Source organism: Ptychodera flava, chromosome 3 (assembly GCF_041260155.1).
Source record: "Ptychodera flava strain L36383 chromosome 3, AS_Pfla_20210202, whole genome shotgun sequence".
NCBI classification, from domain to species: Eukaryota; Metazoa; Hemichordata; class Enteropneusta; family Ptychoderidae; genus Ptychodera; species Ptychodera flava.
The window spans coordinates 12292711-12317559 of NC_091930.1; the positions used below are offsets into that span (position 1 = coordinate 12292711).

Sequence of the window (24849 nt, forward strand, 5' to 3'; positions counted from 1 at the left end):
GAACGAAAAGGGGCATTATTGCACAAGCTACAGCCACTTAACCGACGGTGGTATTTATAAAAATGTGAACACAATATACTTTTGAAGCATTGAGCTTTGATGAGTTGTTCCTGAATGCACGCAAATACACACAAACATACGGACACACACACATACATACATACATCATGCATGCATGAACGCATGCATGCATGCGTACGTACGTATGTACGTACATACCTACATACATACATGCATGCATGCAAACATACATACATACATACATACATACATACATACATACATACATACATACATACATACATACATACATACATACATACATACATACATACATACATACATACATACATACATACATACATACATACATACATACATACATACATCGGAAATAAGAAATCAATCTAAACAAAATGTAGATGAACCGTATAACTTACGCTGCCCTACGTTAGCACTGTAGATGTTTCCTGTTTTTGTACTCCAAGGGATACAAGCTCTTTATCTAAGCCATCGACGGACTCCTTAAAGTATTTGAAATCGTAAAATCATAACAACGTCTCCCTTCGACCATATGGCTTATCCAACCATCTGAAAGAAGTAATCACTCCAATATTAAAGACTCAGTGTCTTTGATTCATTAGTTTGTGGTATCATCTAAACATTTATTAACTTTTCCTTTCTTTTACGTGTCTTGTGTTGCCAAACGCTTTCCCGCAACTTACAAATGGATATATAATGATTACACATATTAAATATACAACTTCAAATGGGTTAAGAAGCGGAGGTCACCGAGCCAGTCAAGGGTAGTGTCATCATGACAAAAATCTGAGGAACTCGACACGGCAAGTAAATAATTTAGACCATATGCAATTCGTGATCGTCTATCGAACCGATAAAAGAGATACTCGTCTGTCGAACTGATGAAAGAGATATTCCACAGTAATGGCATGACCTGCTGTATGGTGTAAAAGTATAAAAAAATAAAACTCTATAGAATGGTGTGTTTTACATTATTTAAGATGCAAGTCCAGGACAAATTGTCGTCACATAACCATTTCTACCGAAGTGACATAATTGGATAATGAAGGCAAATCACTTTCAACATGTAACTGATTCGTGTGAGAGAAAAGGCGTGAAAATTGGAAATTAAACATCATTTTATGGCAATATTATATACCCGTTGCAAATGATATGGCAGTGTTGTGGTTCCCTTGATCCATTAAACATGGGTAATAACTGCAGTTCAAACTCGCCTAGATTTGCATAAACTGTGTGGGCATATAATCATCAAAACAGAATATATTGAAGGAATAAACTTTGGCAGGCTGTCGCGTAAGTAATATGCTGTCGCGTAGATCGTGGAATAAACGCGTCTTTGCCAGCCAGTCACTACAGCCGAGAAAAGTCAAGAGACTTTGCCTACTTTAAAACTCACCGAGATCAACAGTTTCGTCAAGTTTTAGAGGTACGATATTTTTGCGACGGCTGTCGGCATAGCTCGCTTCTTTGTTGCAGTTAACAGAGTCCTTGTAGGCTTTGCTGACACACAGCAAGACAGCACTTGAATTGTCGACACCCTCAGTCATCGCCCAGGCAATACTACCTGAAACAATAGTGAGCAAAAACAGCACAGTAAGCAGATTCATATTACCACAGTGGTGGGCGAATTCTTGACAGATTCGATTGTTCCATTTCAGAAGTAACCCAATCTTTGAGTCCCTTAATGATACACTGTTTCCCTTATGAAAGGCTTCAATATCTGTTTTAATGAGCTTAAATTTGTAATCAGCACACTATTGATTGCATATAGGATATATGTCAAGTTCTTCTTTAAGTCCCCCTCCCCTTGAAAGTTAATTGTTCAATATTGACAGCCGTTCCCATTATTTCCTTACTGTGATACTTCCAATCACACTTGCCCATACTCAGCATGAATGACATCGCATTATTGAAATGAAAAACCTTGTATTTGTGTTCCAAAACGGATCAGTATTTAAGATAACTGTAGCTGCAAATATAAACCATCAATTACAAAGTATTTATACTTAGAACAATCCCAGTCAACAGACCTTCCTCGTGGCGCAGTTCCATCCCTATTCTATAACCTTTCTCTTCAAGTGCCTCTTTGATGATCATCACCTCCTGAAGGTTTTCCCAGTTGTATGATATCATGATGTGTTCTTCGTCTTGTAGTGACATCAGTGTGATTTATTTTTACAATTAGTTGATTCTGGAAGAGAATCGCCCTTGTCTATGATCATGATTGAAGACAAATGCATAGATAGTTTAAGAGTTACCCTTCTTTATGCACATATGAGAAACCAGCATAACCGACTACTCAACTAACTTTAGTCCAAACGCTACTGTTCATATTTATTTTTAAAAATGAATTAAAACTGCAAGAAGTGTGACACATTCCACTTATTCGTTAAGAAAACCCAAAGGAACAAATTACAGGGTGCGGGTTTGTCCAGCCAGTTACATGGTGCATATATGTAATAAAACTTGTCAAAATGCCTGTTTGTGTGGTACGATTTCACAGTTGCATGCAAAGGCCAATATCCGGCCTGCAACAACCTCGCATCTGCCTCATGTTCGTCATTGGCGTATGTTTTCAACTTTGTTCAGTATTGATATGCATAAGGGTTCTGATAAAATAAAATCATAAAATTCCGACCGCGTCATGTATTACACATATGTTCTCTCTCTCTCTCTCTCTCTCTCTCTCTCTCTCTCTCTCTCTCTCTCTCTCTCTCTCTCTCTCTCTCTCTCTCTGTCTGTCTGTCTGTCTGTCTGTCTGTCTCTCTCTCTCTCTCTCTCTCTCTCTCTCTCTCTCTCTCTCTCTCTCTCTCTCTCTCTCTCTCTCTCTCTCTCTCTCTCTCTCTCTCTCTCTCTCTCACTTAGTAATTAACACAATAATCAGTATGTCAGCTTGGCATAAATTTAGATAATTTCACATAATCCACTTTATCATTGGTCAAGTTAAATTTGACCATTTAGAAACACAAATCTATTTTCAAATATCCCCTGATAGTGCAAAATTGAAATAATGACACATACAGTCGTTAGCTTTTTTTCCGTAAATATCCCTACAAGACCGATATTTAGTCCTAGAAGAATGTAGGTCATTTCAAAACCTCAAGATAGCAATTGGTAAGGCATTTAATTACAATTTATTATCTTAAATTAATACGGCACCGGCTCAGCATCATGGTAGCTAGTAGTGTTACCTTGGCAAATTCTCAGGGTAAACTTAGTCTGTTGTCAACATTTTGCCATATCCGTGGCTATAGTATTTCACGCTCACGATCAAATGACTTAAACGATGTTTAGGGAGCCGTCATTATCTACGGCCTGGGAGGGTCGGAGGACTTTCATCGGAAACTCGAATTTTCAAGTACCCCCTGCCAACCATGATGAATTTGAGTAACCCTCTCTCTAACTCAAAACTTTTGACTGACCCCCACCCACCTTAGAAAACTTAATGCCCATATTTGTAAAATTTACAAAATACATGTACAGCAAAAGTAAAGACCTTTGAAATTTCATGTACCCTGCTAGATTATCGTCGGTTATCTCATGAAGTTTGAAAAAGGTAACAACCAACAAAATGAATAATTCAAAGTGACAACACAATACAGATATAAAGCTCACGCTATAACCAGTATCCAATTATATACCATTATTTTATTTTTATGGTATCATGACAGAGTTTCACTAGGATATCTGACTGGGCTGAATTTAAAAGTACAGGGGGGGGAGAACACGTGAGAGGTGGAGGAGAAAAATGTCAGAGGTGGTTGTCCCCTATCTTGCTTGGAAAATGTAGAGATTTGATGTGTGTAATGGTGAGAGGTCTTTTTAATTTGTTGTTTAACAGGTAAAACTGTTTTACTTAGAAAGTAAAACTGCTAGAACATCCCAAGGGGATGTGTGTATTGATTTGTGTAATGGTGCAATCTGAGAGGGTGTTTAAATTTATTTTGCTCTCGGTAAAACTGTTTAAAAATGACATTGAACACAGATATTTCTATTACATTTTTTTTTTGCATGAGCAGTGTTTGAGTCACAATATTCAACAATCAAACAATGACGATACATTTTGTAAAAAACAGTTCTCGGTTTGCCAGAGATTGAAAAATACAGGAATGGAAAATCTGTGACCTTCCTGTGTCGCCTACATGTACAATCCAGCTGTCAGCTGCTAATGACAAAGCCTGGATATGGTATGGTTAAAAGTCAAATGGTTATGGAAATGAAGTCAATTTAAATATGTTTCTGTGATAATAAAGGATGGATTCACAACAGTTCAGTTTTGTCCTAACTCCTGTGAAATAGTGAGAAATTGATGTGTGCAACGATGCAATCTGAGAGGTGTTTCAATTTATTTCGCACAAAAAATTGAGGTAATTAACCCCCTTTTTTCATCTCTACATTTTGAGCAACCCCTTGAAGTTTTCAATTTTTTTGAGTGACACCCCTCACATTCCTCTTACACCCCCCTAGGCCGCATATAATGACGGCTCCCTTAGTTAATGTATGAACTAATTTGATATGCTTGCGCGACGGGTAGGCGGAAAACAAGAATGGCACCAGGAGAATATCGGTTATTACATGGATTTAAGGTAATATGCACCTCGAAAGTGAAAGACTTAAACTTTTGCTCTAACTTTCCTCACGGGATCTTTCAATCATTCTCTTTCAAAATCAAGAATAAAAATAGGGGGTCACCATGCAAATTTTGGTACTGGAGAAACAAATTACCAAAGATTTACCGATATTAGAAATTCAAAATGGTCGCCATCCCTGTGTATACTCTATGGAGAAAAATAAAAATTTTCGAATTTCGAAAAACTAAACCGGTGAAAAGTTTTCTTTCACCAAGAGCTTTAAAATGAACCCCCACATGTGATATATCAGAAGAGAATTGTAAAAGTTTGAGAGTCCGAATGTCTGTCCCCGAGGTGCGTTCTACCTTAACACAGTTGGAGTTCTACCTGTCAATCTGTTTCATTCTGAGTTTATTGACACTTCTTTTACATGTACTATCATTTAGCATAAAGACAATCGATGTCTGTTTTGTTTGACAATTTTAACTGTCAGGCCATCCACAGCTATTCTATCATAGCCGTGAGTGCAAATAGCAATTGACCTTTAACCGAGTTTTCTGTTTACTGAACCCTTAAGGAGAACGAACCATGAAGATACATTGACCTAAACCAACTGATAGAATTCTTATGTACTTCATTAAATAAACAAGTGTCATTCTATTTCAAACAGGTAAGAGAATTAGGATATTTTTCGCTCACATCTTTCGTTTGTTATGAAAGCAATATGAACTTGACAATTTCACAAAGAGATTAGCGTGAGTTCGCAGAAGCGGGATATATAACCTAATTCAATAGACAAATTATTTTCATTTTGACATCATTTCGATGACCCAGTTTAGCTACGGAAATCATCTTGCCAACGTGCTGATAGAGGTAGTGTGCACGACAGGGAGCCTGCCACCTGGGAAATGAAATGTGTCAAGTGGGAATGCTCACGTTTAGTCACTGAGTATGAGATCAAAGGTCATAGGCTAGCTTTTGCATATGGGAAATGGAGACTCTCACACATCTCCGACCACAATAACGGTGTGACTCATCCATGTTCTCCTTCATTTTATGTTTGTAGTTTGTGATCTATTCTGAACCAGTTTAAGCTATGAAATGAGAATTTTTTTCTATCCATTGACATTTGGAGCAGTCAGAGTCACACACCTGTCACGTGGGAATGGAGACTCTCAACACATCTCAAACCACTGTAATGGCGTGACTTATCAATGTTCTCCTTCATTTTATTTCTTGGTGAGCTATTTTGAACCAGTTTGTAGCAATGACATGGGAATTTTATCTATGCATGGCTCTTTGGAGCAGTCAGAGGCACACACCTGTCACATGGGAATGGAGACTATCATCACACCTAAAACTAATATATTGTTGTAACTCATCAATGTTCTCCTTCATTATATTTGTTGGTGAGCTATTTTGAACCAGTTTGAGCAATGACATGAGAATTTCATTCTCTACATTTACATTTGAAGCATTCGGAGTCAAACACCTGTCACGTGGGAATGGAGAATCTTAACACATCCTACTTTAGGGGTGGGACCTATCCATGTTGTCCTTTATTTTATGTTTTTGATTTGTGATCTATTCGGAACCAGTTTGCGCATGACATGAGAAATTTATCTATCCACTGCCATTTGGAGCAGTCAGAGTCACACACCTGTCACATGGGAATGGAGAGAATCGCAACACATATCCAGTCACAATACGGAGTAACTCATCAATGTTCTCCTTCATTCCATGTTTTTGTGAGTTATTCGAAAAAAAACAGTTTGAATGGCGACATGGGAATTTTATCTATCCATTGACATTTGGAGCAGTCGGAGTCACACACCTGTCACGTGGGAATGGAGACTCTCAACATATCTCCAGCCACTATAATGATGTGACTTATCCTTGATCTCCTACATTTATGTTTTTGTGAGCTATTCTGAACCAGTTTCATTTATAACTTTGGAATTTTAGTTATCCATTGACATTTGGGGCAGTCTAGAGTCAAACACCTGTCATGTGGGAATGGAGACTCTCAACACATCTCAAACGACTGTAATGGTGTGACGTATCAATGTTCTCCTTCATTTTATTTCTTAGTTAGCTATTCTGAACCAGTTTGAGCAATGACATTGGAATTTTAACTCTATCAATTTACTTTTGAAGCATTCGGCGTCACACCCCTGTCACGTGGGAATAGAGACTCTCAACACATCTCAAACCACAATAATGTTGTAACTCATCAATGTTCTCCTTCATTTTATTTTTGTGACCTATTCATAAACAGTTTGAATGATGTCATGAGAATTGTATCTATCAGCCGTTCAACCATTTTGTAATTTCACCAAAGGAACAGGATTATGTTTCTTAGATTTTGAGGGTACAAAGCCGTGTACTAACATCAAAGAGGAACACATTGCAAGATGATTGTATTTGGCCGATTGTCATTGTCGATTTCAAGCATCTTGCGTCGTGAATATCGCGTCTGACAGACCACATGGAGACTGTGGAGCCGATGATTTTTCATGACCTGGTACTCATAAAAATTACAAATTGGTTTCGGTAGAGTTGGTGTGGCCTCTAGCTGTTGATGTAAGCTGTGGTGTTCTCAGACGAGATTCCTACCTTTTATGGGCTGATTTTAACTTTGACGACTTTTTACTCCTGATGAAGGGGTAAACGATATCATACTACGCATTTGCTCCACCATCGGGTCAATCCTTGATTTACCAGCAGATCTCCGTGTAGTGTTAAGCAAGGCGTGCAGTGTTCCATTCAGACAGAGGGATTCCCCCTCTTTTGACATGTTGGCAATTGTCGGGGGGCTGAGGCCCTCCCCCATGAAATGGTGCTATTCACATTTTAGAGATACATGTAGAACACTGGTGAAATCACCCCTAAATGTTCTGGTAAAGGGGGAAATCCCCCTGATGATGCCATCCTGGATGAAACATTGTACGAGCTGCACTATCTGCTTCTTTGACAACATTCCAACCCGGTATTGAATGATGACGCTTTTGGTTTTCTTGAATTGAAAGTGCACTGTGTGCAGCCTTAAGCTTTGTACATAGACAATGGTCAAGCTAGGAGTTCGACCCATGGGCTTTACTTTTTTACCTACATACACATCTGAACTCTGACCAGAGTGTGACCAAGCAGCAATTGACATAATTATAAAACCTTGCCGAGGGAAATTAATTCTCTATTTAATGTTTTAAATGTATTTAGGACAGCATTCATATCATCAGTACATTAGAGTATGGGTACCTGCATCCTGTATCATCGAATTAATTCGACAAGATAATAACTAAATGCATCGAAATGCATTTTCTAGGCAATCTGTTGGAATATATGAAAGTGCCACCATTCAGGCCGCAAATATTATTTTATGAACCCTCTTTGTGTTCAGTGCTGACACATCCAAGGCTTGAAAGTCATAGGCTTAATGTTTTAAATTCATTGGTAAAGAGCCTAGCCAGCTCTCTTACAAAGACAGATATCGGCCACATTGAAAAGGTTCTTCATATACAAGCGATGGGTTGGGTCATCAACAATTAGGCCAACAGGATGCTGTTTTCATATTATGCGGAGGCCTTTTCAGAATGACTACCGTAGAAAACGTAGGTATAATCTGGTCAAAACTTTAAACACAACACACAGACACACACAGACATACATACATACATACATATATACATACATACGTACATGTACTCATTGGAAATTACAATGCTCGATGTTAAAGCAGAGCGTTATAAATATAACACAAATTACTTCAAGTACATGATATCAGATAAACTTAAGTATGCATGAAACAGATGTCATTACTTTGTACTTGAAGTAATATATATATATATATATATATATATATATATATATATATATATATATTATATATATATATATATATATATATATATATATATATATATATATTACTACACTAATGACCCCGAATTCAGTTCGGATGCTCTACAAACCCAGCTAACGGATCTGTCATATTTCAATATCACGTTCAGAGGTTGCCATAAAGCCATTATGGTGATAACCGGGAGGGCACATTGTATATATATATATATATTATATATATATATATATATATTATATATATATATATATATATATATATATATATATATATATATATATATATATATATATATATATATATATAATCGGAAGTGAGGATGGTCTCAACAAGACAACAAAAAGGCTTTCACGGTGACTAGCTTTCGCCCTGCTTACAGGCATCATCAGGTCCAACTGGAGAACTCAAGTACATGTGTCACTGTTAGGGTTTGAAGGTGAAAAGTATGCAAAATCAATTATGTAAGTATAGGATAAAGCCCGAGTACGAGGGCTCTTCTGGTAAATAAAGTCCAACCCAACGATAAACTGTCGAGGCCGCAGGCCGAGACATTTTATCGTAGGGTTGGACTTTATATACCAGAAGAGCCCGAGTACGAGGGTTTTATCCGACTTAAAAACTATCGCCCCTAACTGATATATTTTCGTTTACAATGTGTTTACGTCAACCGTCCCCTTTGTCAATGTAACATGTTTAGGATATGAATTAAAACTTTTATCTGTGAAATAGCCTTCCAATGTAATGGAACATCCTATAAATGCCTAGGGCACATTTTATAAATGCCCAAGGGCACAGCAGATTTTGTGTTGCAGCTGGTTTCCGCTGTGTTACCAAATTTGAAAACGTACCAGATGTCTACAGAATATGACATGTTCACTTTTGATTGGACAGTACTTTACTACGGCGCTGTCATTCGTTTCTGGAATTTGGTGATCAAGGCTTTACGAGTAGATAAAACACCCTGAATTGAGCACTCTGATTGGTCAATCAACAGTAGATAGTTTTTAAATTGATTATCAGAACAGTCGACGCAAAAACAGGTGTAAATGCAACAATGGAAAGGGACTTGTGAATGAAGGATGACAGTTAAAAGGACAGAGGGGTTTCGGTGTTCAAGCCATCTGGATACATTGTTTTCAACTTCTTTATCCAAAATGTCTCTTTAGAATCCAACAGTACGGGGTCTTTGTTTGTGATTTGTTCGATGACGACAACCGCGAGATCACTGTCCGAATGTCCCGATTCATTGAAGTGTGGTGCTACAAGTGGGCTAGTGTTATACTGTCGTCTACGGATACAGCTTCGGTGGCCGGAAAGTCTTTGTTTGACCATATTCCGTGTTTGTCCAATGTACAATGTACATTAGTTGACATTTTCTGCAGACGATCGAGTAAATTACCCATGATGACGTACACGATAGGTTGCCTCTCACTTTGAATCGTTCTCCCGTTACTTTGCTAGTATATATATATATATATATATATATATATATATATATATATTATATATATATATATATATATATATATATATATATATATAATATTACTATACTATGTAGTAGAACTAAATTTAAAACACACAAGTACTTCTGAGTGTCTCTGCACAGCAAATTTTTGGGGCTTGAAACCAACCCAGCTAACGGATCTGTCATATTTCAATATCACGTTCAGAGGTTGCTATAAAGCCATTATGGTGATAACCGGGAGGACACATTGTATACATTATTTTGTGTGTATGTATATATATATATATATATATATATATATATATATATATATATATATATATATATATATATATATATATATATATATATATATATGTTCGACTGTGGTTTTTCAGGTTGTCCCCAGTGTTGTCGGTGGCGTGGTTATGATAAATTCGTTTGTAGGATATTACACACGTACCAATCTTCTGGTTCAAATAGTTTATTATAACAGCACAACGTTTCGTCCTAAAAGTAGGACTTCCTCAGGTGCTACAGATCAAAAAGTTACAACACGGAGTAAGTCACAGTGATATTTAACGTACAAAAGTTACATGTCGGAGAAAATACTAAGTGACAGTATGGTGAAAATACAGGAGTTGTTTCTTACCTATTTGAATGGCTCAGATGTTGAATGGCAATTGGGAGAATGTTTGAATGTGTATTTATAGTGTGGCTGGGAGGCGCTAGTGTTGGAATTTGAATAAAGACAATGGGAGCAGCTAGCTGTGAATATTTAGGCTGTCAGGTGTTAATGTGTTTAATTTGGAAATCCACAAAGATTCCAGCTTTTTTGAAGTGGGTCGTCCATTTTATTGATTTTTACAATACCAACTGTCGATACGTCTTGGATTGTGTGTTCATCTGAATTGATATGGATTGCTACTGGCATGTTTCAGTTACAACAGATGGTGGACAGATGGTTATTAAATCTTAGTCGAAACTCTGTTTTGGTCTCTCCTACGTACTGTTTTTTTGCATCTGTTGTAGGTTATAAGATATATTATGTTTTTAGACTTGCATGTGATGTTTTGTGTAATAGTGTGAACTGTATTATTTGAGTGGCTTTGGAAACTGGTGGCATTGTCGAATGTTTACAGATGTTGCAGCCCCTGGTTGAGCCACATTTGTAGAAACCTGCTGGTGCATCGGACTGTTGTAGTTCACTGTGAACTAATAGATCTCGCAGGTTTCTACTACGGCGGTGTGCTATGATTGGAGTTTCAGCGATGGCACTTTTACAACGGGGTGATTTTTGTAATATATTGAAGTGAGTTTGAACGATCTGTTTGATGTTTGGGTGCCGAGGGTTAAATGTAACTACAAAAGGAATACGTGTTTGGTGTGGTTTTATTTTGTATTGTAGGAGGGTGTTTCTAGGAATTGATTTGGCCCGATTTATTTGGTCTATAACCAAGTTTTCTGGGTATCCCCGCTTGATTAATGATGTTGTCAATTCCTTTAAGCGGGTGTCCCTCCAGTCATGCCTGGAGCATATTCTACATATGCGGATGGCTAATCCATAAGGTATGCCTAGTTTTGTGTGCCTAGGGTGTGATGACGTAAATGCCAAATGTTGATTCGTGTCTGTTGGTTTTTGTATAAATCTGTTTCGATGTTCCCCTCTTTATCCAAGTGTTGCGAGATATCAAGAAAAGGGACGGAAGTTTGTGAGAGTGTCATGGTGAATTTTATGGTAGGGTGTATAGTGTTGATGAATTGATGGAATGCATTGACTATGGATTTATCATGTGCCCAGATGGAGTTGATGTCATCTATGAATCTGGCCCAATCAAGTGTGTTTGGTGGCGCTTTTTGTAAGATCTGCAGTTCCAATTCGCCCATGAAAATATTAGCATAGCCAGGGGCCATCTTTTGGCCCATCGCTGTGCCGAACACCTGTAGAAAGTGTGAGTTATTAAAAGTGAAATTGTTGTTGTGGAGAATGAGTTTGAGGAACCTGATTATTGTTTTTGTGGGTGGAACCTGTTCTGTGCGTTTGTCCAGTACTTTTTGACATGCTGCGATACCCTCATCTATGGGAATGTTGGTGTAGAGCGAAGTGACGTCAAAGGTGGCGAGAATACTTCCTTTAAGGTACTTGCCCAAGGTTTTGAATACGTTGAAGGAAGTGGTTGTGTCTTTAATGTATGAGGGTAGAGTGGAAACTAATGGTTGAAGATAATGGTCAACATATTCAGAAATTTTTTGAGTGGGATGATTAATCGTAGAGACTATAGGCCTGAATGGGATGTCTGGTTTGTGTATTTTTGGCAGCATATAGAACTTCCTGGATTTGGATTCGTACATATAAGATAATCCCTAGTATCTTTGCATATGTTGCCTTCTTTATATTCTTCTTCGATTGCTACTCTAATGATTTTGTTTATTCTATTAGTTGGGTCTGAACGGAGCTGCTTGTAATGCTTTGGATTATTGAGAATTTTCTCTGCTTCTGAGACGTAGTGGCTTTTATTCATAATAACAATTGATGACCCTTGTCGGCCGGTTTGATGACGATATCGTTTCTTTTTCTCAGATTCGTTAAAGCTTCCCGTTCATGTGGTTTGAGGTTGTCTTTGCTATAATTGGTGCATTTGTGTTTATTGATGTCTTCCGTGACTAGGGCGATGTAAGTCTCCAGAAAGGGGTCACGATTTATCGGTGGTGAAAAGCAACTTTTTTGCGGAATGGGTTTTCATTAGTAAGTTGCGAGGTGTCATCATCATGGAAAAATTCCGCTAAACGAAGGCGCCTGTAAAAGGAGCTCGCATCTGTGTCGAGTTGAATTTTATTTACTTTCAATGGGGTGGGACAAAATGTGAGGCCCCTTTCTAGGAGACTTACCTCGGCTTCAGTGAGCGGAACATCTGATAAGTTGATGACAGTGGATGAGTTCGTTTGTGATTTTCTGAATTCATTTGTGTGTTTTCGGAGTTCATTTTTTCAGTCTTACTGTTTTCATTCTGTTTCTTTTCCGGTGGTTGGCTAAATAGCTGTTTATGAATGTGTTGACTGATTTGGTAGTCAGAAATGCGGGCGTTGATACCATCTCGATGGAGTTTATGTTGTTTAGTCTGGATGATCTGTCGTGTAATATCTTTCTCCCATTGTTCGAGTTCTTCGGAGATGACTGATAAAGAGTCTGGAGAACACTGTTCCTTCAATTTCAAAGGAAGTATTCTCGCCACCTTTGACGTCACTTCGCCTACACCAACATTCCCATAGATGAGGGTATCGCAGCATGTCAAAAAGTCTGGACAAACGCACAGAACAGGTTCCACCCACAAAAACAATAATCAGGTTCCTCAAACTCATTCTCCACAACAACAATTTCACTTTTAATAACTCACACTTTCTACAGGTGTTCGGCACAGCGATGGGCCAAAAGATGGCCCCTGGCTATGCTAATATTTTCATGGGCGAATTGGAACTGCAGATCTTACAAAAAGCGCCACAAACACCACTTGATTGGGCCAGATTCATAGATGACATCAACTCCATCTGGGCACATGATAAATCCATAGTCAATGCATTCCATCAATTCATCAACACTATACACCCTACCATAAATTCACCATGACACTCTCACAAACTTCCGTCCCTTTTCTTGATATCTCGCAACACTTGGATAAAGAGGGGAACATCGAAACAGATTTATACAAAAAACCAACAGACACGAATCAACATTTGGCATTTACGTCATCACACCCTAGGCACACAAAACTAGGCATACCTTATGGATTAGCCATCCGCATATGTAGAATATGCTCCAGGCATGACTGGAGGGACACCCGCTTAAAGGAATTGACAACATCATTAATCAAGCGGGGATACCCAGAAAACTTGGTTATAGACCAAATAAATCGGGCCAAATCAATTCCTAGAAACACCCTCCTACAATACAAAATAAAACCACACCAAACACGTATTCCTTTTGTAGTTACATTTAACCCTCGGCACCCAAACATCAAACAGATCGTTCAAACTCACTTCAATATATTACAAAAATCACCCCGTTGTAAAAGTGCCATCGCTGAAACTCCAATCATAGCACACCGCCGTAGTAGAAACCTGCGAGATCTATTAGTTCACAGTGAACTACAACAGTCCGATGCACCAGCAGGTTTCTACAAATGTGGCTCAACCAGGGGCTGCAACATCTGTAAACATTCGACAAATGCCACCAGTTTCCAAAGCCACTCAAATAATACAGTTCACACTATTACACAAAACATCACATGCAAGTCTAAAAACATAATATATCTTATAACCTGTAATAAATGCAAAAAACAGTACGTAGGAGAGACCAAAACAGAATTTCGATTAAGATTCAATAACCATCTGTCCACCATCCGTCGTAACTCAAACATGCCAGTAGCGCTCCATTTCAATTCAGATCAACACACAATCCAAGACGTTTCAATAGTTGGCATTGTGAAAATCAATAAATGGACGACCCGCTTCGAAAAAGCTGGAATCCTTGTGGATTTCCAATTAAAGACATTAACACCTGACGGCCTAAATATTCACAGCTAGCTACTCCCATTGTCTTTATTCAAATTCCAACACTAGCGCCCTCCCAGCCACACTATAAATACACATTCAAACATTCTCCCAATTGCCATTCAACATCTGAGCCATTCAAATAGGTAAGAAACAACTCCTGTATTTTCACCATACTGTCACTTAGTATTTTCTCCGACATGTAACTTTTGTACGTTAAATATCACTGTGACTTACTCCGTGTTGAAACTTTTTGATCTGTAGCACCTGAGGAAGTCCTACTTTTAGGACGAAACGTTGTGCTGTTATAATAAACTATTTGAACCAGAAGATTGGTACGTGTGTAATATCCTACAAACGAATTTATATATATATATATATATATATATATATATATATATATATATATATATATATATATATATATATATATATATATATATATATTTGATTAAAACGAGACGTAAATACAGAGAGCATACAGAGGGCGTACGTCGCAATGCGGAAGCGCACATATGTGACCTGTCAACATTTCCCCACATGACAGTCTCCGGGTACGGCGTACTGCCTGATTGCACGTCCTCGCTATACAGACTATGGGTGCGCTGTGACGATCGATGATAACAAATCCCAAATGGACATGCTTCGAATCGGAAGAAGCACACAGGTGCCTGGAATTACAAGTGTAGTAATAGTTTACCTAACACTATGCTAAAATAGCTGTCAATCTATGTTTGAACATGAATATATTCAGTGAATACCAAGCTACATTACCTTGTCAAGAGCTGACACTCCTTCACCTACACACCAATATAAATGGCAGGTGCAATTGCGTGAATAATTAAAGAGTACTAGCGTCTGTCTCTCGCACGGCAGGACCGACGCTCCAGCAACGGAGCAGTCTAGTACGCAGAATCATTACATAGACTGCCCTTCGGGTTCATAGTCTAGTGCCCTTACCCATTTCTACCGCTGGCTGCGCTGCCTATGAAAATAGGGACGTCAGGTATGGGCTATTGTAAGATGGCTGTATTTGGTCAATATAGCACAAGTGCATGTGACTGCGCTGAATTCATTTCCAACTGGGAGCTACATTCGAATTTAGATTACGTATGCCCATGGAGTGAATTTGGTTCAATACTTTCCCAAACCAAGCACATTACAAATAATACGCATCTGATTATCAAACCCAGCACCCACTTCCGAACACTGTTACTAATTTGAACTAACTTTCCCCAAACAGTAACTTCTGTCAGATTGAATTTACGTAATTGCTCTGGTTTTCCAATTAGTATTATTTCAGTTTTATGCATCTTTGAATATCACAGATACAGGCCACAAGGGAATCCCGAATAATCTCATCCCAATTTAAAGAACTTGGTTCAAGAGATAAATATAACTGGGAATCATCCGCGTAAAGATGATACCCAAGGTCATAATTGTCTATAATCATAGGAATAGGGAAAATATCCATAATAAAAAGAACAGGGCCGAGGACAGATCCCTGGGGGACTATGGCGCGCCGATTGTTCAAAATTATATTAAATATTTCTTAGGATCCAGAACAAAATCGCTGGAGTTAAAAAAAGAAGGACCGGGGTCATCCTAGATAAAAATCGCTAGGGGTAAATAAAAACGGAGAGGGTACTGTGGTAGATATAGAAAACAATCGCCGGGGCTAATAAAAAAGGAGTACATCCAGAAAAAAATCTTGGATAATAAAAAACGAGGAGGGGTGTAACATTCAGAAAGAAATCGCTGGGGTAAAAACAGGGGGTACTATTGTATCAAAATTAAAGAAAATTGTTTATGTCATTAAAAATCGAGGGGTAGTAGTGGTGCAATTAAAAATGGATTGGTTATATATTTGTGAGGATCCAGAAATAAGCGGAGGGTGGAAGAATACAGTTTCAAAATTATTTTAGATATTTTTGGTGATCCGGGATAAGGGATTGGGCAAATAAAATTGTGAAGATCCAGAAAAAAACACACTGGGGAGAGAAAAACGGAGGTAATCACCTTTCACTTTGTGAAAAATACGAGTGTATCATGATGCAAAACCTTTCTGTGGCTTTAAGAATGTCAGGAAGAAAGAACATATATAAAATGATACTGAGAAAAAATGAGCAGTACTTGTTGAAAATGTGGAGTACTTGTTTGGTGGGAAAATCAAGATAGGGGTCCTACAAAATCCGTGGCAAAACGTGTCCAACGTTTTTTCCTTTTGGATACAAAGAAATGAAAACAGGGAACTGCTATCATATACTGTTTTTCAGCTTTTGTTGAAGAAGTGAAAAGTACATGTACGTTCCTTTTTCATGTTTTTCGCTTTTCTCTCCTGTATACTTATTAACGAAACAGGGAGCCCTACTTTCTACAGAGTGGTCTAAGTGCGTCCATTCATTTTCGGGATTTTAAAACATAACGCAAAAGTGACAGTGAAGAGATATTTTAGCTTCTTTTTATAACGCGCATTCTCATGGGGGCGTACTTATCAGCTCAATAGTTCGTTATATAACGTGGACCAGTTTGTAATTGTTCATAATTTCAGGTTCGTGCATAATTAATTTATAGTTTCGATGTATTTCTTTTATTATAATGTTAAATTGCCATGGAAGCTCTGATTCAGTTATCGTATACGGCTACCTTCGCAGCAAATGCTTATATCAACAGTTGTCACACTCGACAGTGCAAACAATGAAATGTAGCTACTTTAAGTATCAATCAGTAAAATAAAACTAAAGTATAGTTTCCTTTCTCTGGAATCATATTCTATTGGCCGTAATTCCTGTGACTGAGAGCTAATTGCTCTCGGTACAATATTTCGACTGAATCAGTTAAGTCATCGCACTCTTCACAATCACACAACAGCTGATGAAGGCTGAGTGATTGAGTCGAAATAGTCAACCGAAAGCAATTCGCTCTGAGTTACAGGAATTACGGCAAATAGAATCAGTAAAATGATTTAAGTTTGTGTTGATACCTTCCCGTTTATTTTGACTGCGGCCCTTTCCTTAATCTGACTTAAACTAAGTTACATGTTGCCAGATGGAAGAACTCGCGCAAAGTTTCCTGCCAAAAGCGATGCAGACAATCATAGGAAGTAGTGATTTTATTCAACACCGAACTTAGATTCGGTTTCGGATTCGGTTTTGAGTTCGAGGGACTGATCGTAACTTTACAATTCCAACTATATTTTCTACTATTTCTAGTCATTTAATGCCCTTTTTGTCATTAAAATATGATTAAACTGTACAGCGTGGCTGTATATTGAGTATATATCATAAAGTATAAATATTGCCAGTATATCTTCATAAAAATGAAATTTTTCGGACAAATTAGAAAATAATGGATTTTCTTATAATTTCGTTAAGAGGGCGCTTTGCTTTGACAAAACATAATCAGAGCTTCCAAGAAAGGTTGCCATGGCAAATCGACATAATTATAAAAGAAATTCATCGAAACTACAAATAATTATGCACAAACCTACCCACTATGAACAAAAACAAACTGGTCCACGTTATATAACGAACTCTTGAGTTGATAAATTACGCCCCCATGAGAACGCGCGTTATAAAAAAAATCTAAAATATCTCTTCACTGTCAATTTTGCGTTATGTTGTAAAATTCGTAAAATGAATGGACGCACTTAGACCACTCTGTAGAAAGTAGGGCTCCCTGTTTCGGTAATCACTATACAGGAAAGAAAAGCAAAAACATGAAAAGGGAGCTTACATGTACGTTTCACTTCTTCAACAAATGCCGAAATAAAGTATACGATAGCAGTCTTCTTGTTTCCATCTCTTTGTATCAAAAAGGATAACTGTTGGACGCGTTTTGGCACGGATTCTACAACTCAATATTTGTGGAGTGGGTGGACAAAATAAAAAAAATTACGGGGTCTTGGTATCTCGTTTTTTTCCGTGAGCATTCCGCGAGCTGCAAAAAGGGGTAATCCTTTAGCGCTCTCATAATTTTTGGTGAAGTAAAAAACTGAAGGGGGTGGTGATCCCACAGCTCACTCATTATTTTCAATGTAGAGCATACGGGGCTGCACAAAATGTCCGTTCCCATGGTCAGGGGCGGGGGTAGGGATGTCCTGGACTCAATACAGGGTTCTTCTTGCTATTATTTATTTTGTTTTAATACGTTTGACGATATGTATTGCTAATAAAGAATACTGCCAACCTTTGGTCTTGGTCTTATGTTAACACTGGTTTTGTAACATTTTCTTTTTCTCCTTCGCCGTGTTACGTATATGTCCTTTGAAAATCTTACGCGAAGTTTTCTCTCTGTGTTGCGTCCATTATCTGATGCGTTTGATTGCCTAATACGCCAAAGCAAGCAAGGGTAAATTATTAATCTGTGGACACTGTCACCAGATTATTACCGGATTAACTTTGACAATACTAGATTTGTCAAATCGCGGATAAATATCCGAAATATATTTCACCACATTTATAGATCTGGCCTTACCAATCTAACTTCGATTTTGTATAGTCCAGTGGCCGTAAATATCCGATATCATATAAAAGTGAAATGTCGCTGTGTCCTCCAATTTTCTGTGATGTACTGATCGATCGCATCCTTTTGAGCGGCGTAAATCTGCACGTTTCCTCCTCGATCCCCTTCCCTTCCCTTAGACACTATTTCTTCAACAGAGATGCTTTTCCCCGGTTGCTCATGAAAATGTTGGCATAGCTTGTAATGGACACCCAAAATAAATCATAAGACAGTCGTTATTCAGCACTTACAAATTAACTGGTGTATGACTTTTGCAAGAACTAAACGCACGTTCGTAACCGAAATATTGATTTGCTCTGCAAACCCCATTTCCAGGGAGGAAACTTCCATGACATTTGTACGCACATATGAAGTTTAAAAATGCAATTATCTTATTTTTATATCCTTTTTAACTATGGTTTAAGATATGAAAATGAAAAGGTCCCCACTATCTTACCGTATTCACGTTTCATAACGGTTCCGTCGCCAAAAGCCTAATTTTTGTAGTTGTACGGACTTTCGGCCGACGATGGAGGGTTTTCTTTTAATTTCTTACTTTACCACATCATAAAAGAGCCATCTACGTTACGATCAATGGACGGCTGGGTATCCCTGGTCGACGCTTTCCAATAAAACATCTAAAATGTCAATTAGCGCCAAAGGTGCCTGTCAAATGCACAGCAATGGCAGTCTAGCATTATGCATTCTAGCAGTACGCATTGTCACGGCGAGCCCATTGCCCGTTTATTTATACGAATATTGAATCGTGTACCTTCCTGTTCATTTATGAACTCATGAATATTTAAAGGCATGTGTTGGCACCAGATTGTCTCATCAGAAAATTTACCCAACAGATAACAATTTCAATGGAAAACAAAAGGCTATCACACCTCCATAATCCTCTTACAGACTAGAACAAAGGCGATCCCAGGGATCTCGAACAGTGCCTTTAAGCGTCCACTAGTTTTACGTACGCCATTGTGACACTATGTCTGTGATCTCCATCCCTTCTCTCTATTTTACTGCGTGTGGGGCGGCTGTGGTGTTGGCTCAATCAATTAATCCGCCGATACGGACAGCCGATTAGCAAGTTGGCAACGTTTGCGGAACATTAAAATGATATGTACAAAGATTGGAGAGGAAATAAGGACTTGTAGGTAATAAAGAAAGCAGTCAAACGGTTTGAGTCAAAATCTTTTTTTTTGAAATATCGCAATCAAATTTCATAAAATAAAATTAACCTGTGCACAAAGAACCCACCCCTCTCCCACCCCAGGGAACTGCCCGCTTTACCCTGTGCTATTAATAAGCAAACTGTATAGTTGACAGTCACAACACGTTTACAGGGGAAAAGCATAACCAATGTTATCGATCATGAGTGTGCACCCGTTTAGGGCACAAAACAGAAATAGTTTTAAAATAGTTTTATTACAAACGGTTAAAAGGATAGACCGAAAATTATCATCTACAAAGAGCATTTACAAGGGGCAAATGGGTATTTTGTAGGGGTTGACTTTGGCTTTCTTGAAGCCTTTGTTCCTGGGACGGTATATAGTATGGAAATCACCATACAGGAATTCTATTGATTAGATTTTAATTTGGCCGTAGCTTTAAAACATGGGAGGCAGGTTCCATGACTTGGAGTGCTCCAATGCCATGATTTTAAATGATGAGTATGAGATTAAGCAATTTTGACAATATGATGTTTGTATTTATGAGGCTCTGTGCCCTTCATTTCACATAGGATAGCCTGTTCAGAAACAAATACTTCTATTTGAACTTCGATTCTTCCAAGCATCCGTAGATCACGCCCATAAGGTCTTTCTACCTTATTGTACCATCTTCCAATTTATCAATTTGTTGTAACTTCTTACTGCCTCCCTTGGGTCCAACAGGAATAATCAGTCTTCCTCCTCCAGGTTGAGCTGATCAATCAGCTGTAAAATAAGGGACCGTCAGATAGAGGGAGGGAGGGAATCATGAGAAATACGCAGTCCTGAATTTCGTTTTTTCGCCAGCGCACAATTATGTAACTATTCTTTTTCTAATGTTCCTGATAGTGCAACGCTTGAGCGCAATAATTGCAATTTCATTATTCTGTGATTTATATGTTTGATGTAGCAAGAAGAAAATTGAAAAAAATTAAAATTTTTCTTCGTACAACTGTTGACCAGTCATATTGGTTTTAAATACTTATTTTTTCTTTGGTAAGATTTCATGGAACGACATTAGCCATGGGAAACACAGGGCCTTGCGATTGGTGAAGTGACGTCCTCAGGATCACGTGCGTAAATTGGCCGGGAGGAAAGCTACAAAAGCTACAAAAAGCTACAAAATAAAATTAGTCACTTATTAGAGAGATACTTACTTCTTGAGGGACTGTTTCTGAGGCTCCACCAATATGAATGGCATCATACAGGGCTCTTGGCGCGTAGCCAAACCTTCCATCACCGGCTTCAGAAAGGAAATACTAGTTAAGTAATCTTTATAATCATGGTGGTTTCTCGGCTAAATAGCCATTGTCATGACATCTTGTCAAAATCCTTCGTTTTACATTTCTTTGAATGTGAGACGAAAATCGTCATCGTGCTGTTTGCTTGTCTTGTGGGATTCTTTCAATTCGGGTAAATCGATATTTGGCACTTTCATGGCAAGTGGACGTTTTTTATTTGTAAGAGAAATATCTATTCTCAAAAGTAATAAAAATTACCGGTTTTTGTAAAAGTACTGTTATGCGATCACATATAATGAAATTAAGTCAATTTTTCCCGATAACCGTTTGAAGCACTAACTGCACTGTACCCAAAGTCAAGTTTCCCTTTTCAGAAATGCAGTCAGAAAAGCAAAGATATCACTTAGCATTTAACAGCAATATGTACTAAGTTCTGAAGCTTGTTTTATATATTGTGAATGGTTATTGATACGAAAAGCCTTCATCCTCAGATGACTAATATTGTTTGCTTGCATTTTTTGTTCAGGAACAGGCGAGAACAGTAACACAGAGGCAAGGCGAGATTGATCTTAATTAAATTAAATTGCCTACTCTTAATATCAGCTTATTGAATGTTTGAGAGTGAACAAAATACTCACAGACGAGTCTCAGTCTCTTCGTATCCAGTAAGTCATTATAAGACTTTCTGACAAAATTCTCAGAATCTTCTACCAAGTCTTCCAGTAAATCAATTCCGACAGCTTTGCCAGTTTTACCCACCTGTAGGGAAAAAAGTTATGAAATAATTTTCCGTTCAGTGCACTTCTAATACAATTATTTCTACTGCGTCTCCAGTGTACGTGATTCGGTCGGTGCAGTATTCTTTCGATCTACCAGTAGATGTTTATAACTATGCGGTTGCTAAGTCACGCTAAAAGCTGACTTCTACACGTTTGTTCACAAGTCAAGAATTACTGCAATCCGGAGCAGTACCAATTCCATGTGATGGAGTGTTGAGCAATGTCAACTCAGCATCCAAAAAGGAGTGATAGAACTATTGATTAAGTCAGAAAATTTATCACAATAAAGTATCAATCGCGTTGAATTTAAGGGCCATTTTTGCATTACAGTTGTGATAGGTAATGTCCGGATTTGAGAACTTACCATGACCGCCATACAAGTTGTCAGGTACGCACTTGCAGCACCAACATCTAAGGCTGTACAACCTTCTTTTAAATTATCACACAGTAATTCAAGAGTGTGGGCGTGCTGTGAAAAAACCACGTATAATTCAAATTTCTTGTATATGAAACCTCGCATCACACAGTTAATATAAGCACTGCACTTTTTGTGGATCATTTGGTGAAACATTCCTATATTCAATCGTTGATATGAGTTTGACTTCAAACAAGAATTCGTGGGTATAAATTCTAGAAGCCCAATCGCTCTTTCAGCAAAACAAATTATGCTGTGGTGACAAATGTACTTCTTACCAATTGCTAATTCAGCTTACACAAAATTTAATGGTCCTATTTCCGTTTTATTATAATTGATGGCAATTAAAATCTTTACAAAAATTGCATCCTATTAGTAAACTTGATAAAGATAATTTCCAAAAATGGAAAATTATCATATATTAGAAAAAAAATAGTATTTAATGTCAAGTGATGTGTTCAAATGAAGTCTATAAACTTTTTTTATTTAATACCGGTGTCTCTGAGCCTGAACAAAAGCAAAATTATTAAGATCCGTATGTAAATGAATGCTTGTTACAGCTCAGTATTTCATTCACAAGCACTCATTTGATGAGCCTTAAAAAGCCAGTAGCTTTAAGTTTTAATGATTCTTTTCTTTATTTGTTTTAATTGGCCATTGTAATTCTTGTTATATTCCAAAAACATGTTGAAACATCAATTATTGTCTAACTCTCATGAACATTACGTATATGTGTGGAATTCAATGTTATTGCTACCATTTTTTCTTGTCCAGACCGGAATTCTCTTATCACCGTCTATATATGTACTGGCTGAGCTATTTAACAAGGTAAATATTATGTATCGCGACATGCTTCAGGGAGCCCGGGAGTACCAGGGCAAGAAAGTGTTTTTTACATTAAAAACAACAATTCTAAAATAATGGGGGGGGGGGGGAATTAAGTTGCAGGTACTTTCCTTTGAGATCATGTTAACAAACTATGCAAGCCAAAATTAGCGACAAAATACACGGAATGTTGTTTAAATATTGAGTGTTTCTAACGTTGTTCTCACGGGGATGATCGACATGGTCTTTCTTCGTCATAGTCTGGTTCCCTGACCCACTTCTATCACTGGCTGCGCTGTGCTAACGGAAATGGGGTCAGCTATGGGCTCAGGTATGGCTAATGTAAGCATGGCTATCGTTGGTCTGGGTGCAAGTGCAGTGATTGCGTTGAATTTATTTCCAACTTGGAGCTACCTTTAAATGTTGATTTCGTTTGCTCATGGAGTCATTTTACTCCATAGTTTCCCGGACCAAGCATCATATGTCGACATTGAATGAAAAACGGTAAATCATTTATTTTTGAGTCATTACCGCGCCGTACAATCGAAAGGAGTGATAGATAGTCTGTCACCATGGTCACCAGGTCACGTCTGAGAAAACAATAATAGACGATAATCGTCATTTTACCACCAAATACCGTCATAGAAGAACGGAGTCGGAAAGTTAAAAGTGAAGCCGTGCAAACAACTTCAACGTTTGATGTTTGGTCACCTAATTTCAGAGCTTACCACTGTACAGATGTGTTGTGCTCATTACTATGCAGTCAAAATTCTGACTCAAACATTAGCCCATACCTGACCCTATTTTCGCCAGCAGCGCAGCCAGCGATAGAAATGGGTCATGAAACGAGACTACTCTTTATCACAGGAAAGATCGAACGTAGGTGGCGCTCAATTAAATAACTTACCATGTGCGGTGTGCTGATGTTCACCCAGGGATATCCTGCAGAGAGAGCACATTTCTTTCTTTGGGTTTTTGAAGATTGAAATAAGGTCACTTCAAAGGAAAGATTGATAGTTGTGAAAGCTAAGTAGGTCATGACTTTTTACAGTGGTTTGCTTTGAAGCATTGGCATTATACGAACGAGACATATTGTCTAAATTGAGGTGTTGCCAGCACTGTCGGGGTAATTAATAGCTAAGCGGTAACATGAGTCGATCATAAAAAAAAATCAACTCTGCAAAAGTTGAAACATTGACTAGACTGAGGTCAGACGTGGGTTTAACACCACCACCACATATGTCCAAGCACTGTCTAAGTCTTATCACTTGTCTTTCAGGTGTAGTTATGACCGCTCAACTTCTAAACACAAACTGAGTAATTCATCGTGTGATATCGATGACCATCGTCTGTCTTATGGACATTGCCAGTCTCACAAAACTGAAATCAAACTTTTACATGTGAAAAA

At 38.0% G+C, this 24849-nt stretch overlaps 1 protein-coding gene and 1 long non-coding RNA gene across 2 annotated transcripts; both read right to left on the reverse strand.

Moving 5' to 3' along the window:
* Positions 1-1450: 1450 nt before the first annotated feature.
* LOC139125009 (uncharacterized) lies at positions 1451-15298 on the reverse strand. Its single transcript, XR_011550128.1, has 3 exons — positions 15242-15298; positions 2073-2233; positions 1451-1606 (listed from the first exon to the last, which is right to left on the reverse strand). It is a non-coding gene; the product is annotated as an uncharacterized lncRNA (long non-coding RNA).
* Positions 15299-20871: 5573 nt separating this feature from the next.
* Positions 20872-24389, reverse strand: LOC139127487 (protein-L-isoaspartate(D-aspartate) O-methyltransferase-like). Its single transcript, XM_070693412.1, has 5 exons — positions 24349-24389; positions 22566-22670; positions 22061-22181; positions 21339-21424; positions 20872-20907 (listed from the first exon to the last, which is right to left on the reverse strand). Exons 1-5 carry the CDS (start codon positions 24349-24351, stop codon positions 20872-20874), a joined length of 351 nt encoding a protein of 116 aa, XP_070549513.1. The 5' UTR covers positions 24352-24389.
* Positions 24390-24849: the final 460 nt, after the last annotated feature.

Bases quoted from the DNA above. Each gene is read 5' to 3' on its own strand.
- LOC139127487 (XM_070693412.1), bottom strand. The intron at 22,182-22,565 runs GTAAGTTCTCAA...TTTTCCCTACAG, and splicing joins CAACTTGTATGGCGGTCATG to GTGGGTAAAACTGGCAAAGC. The intron at 20,908-21,338 runs GTAAGTATCTCT...CTTATTTTACAG, and splicing joins CAGAAACAGTCCCTCAAGAA to CTGATTGATCAGCTCAACCT.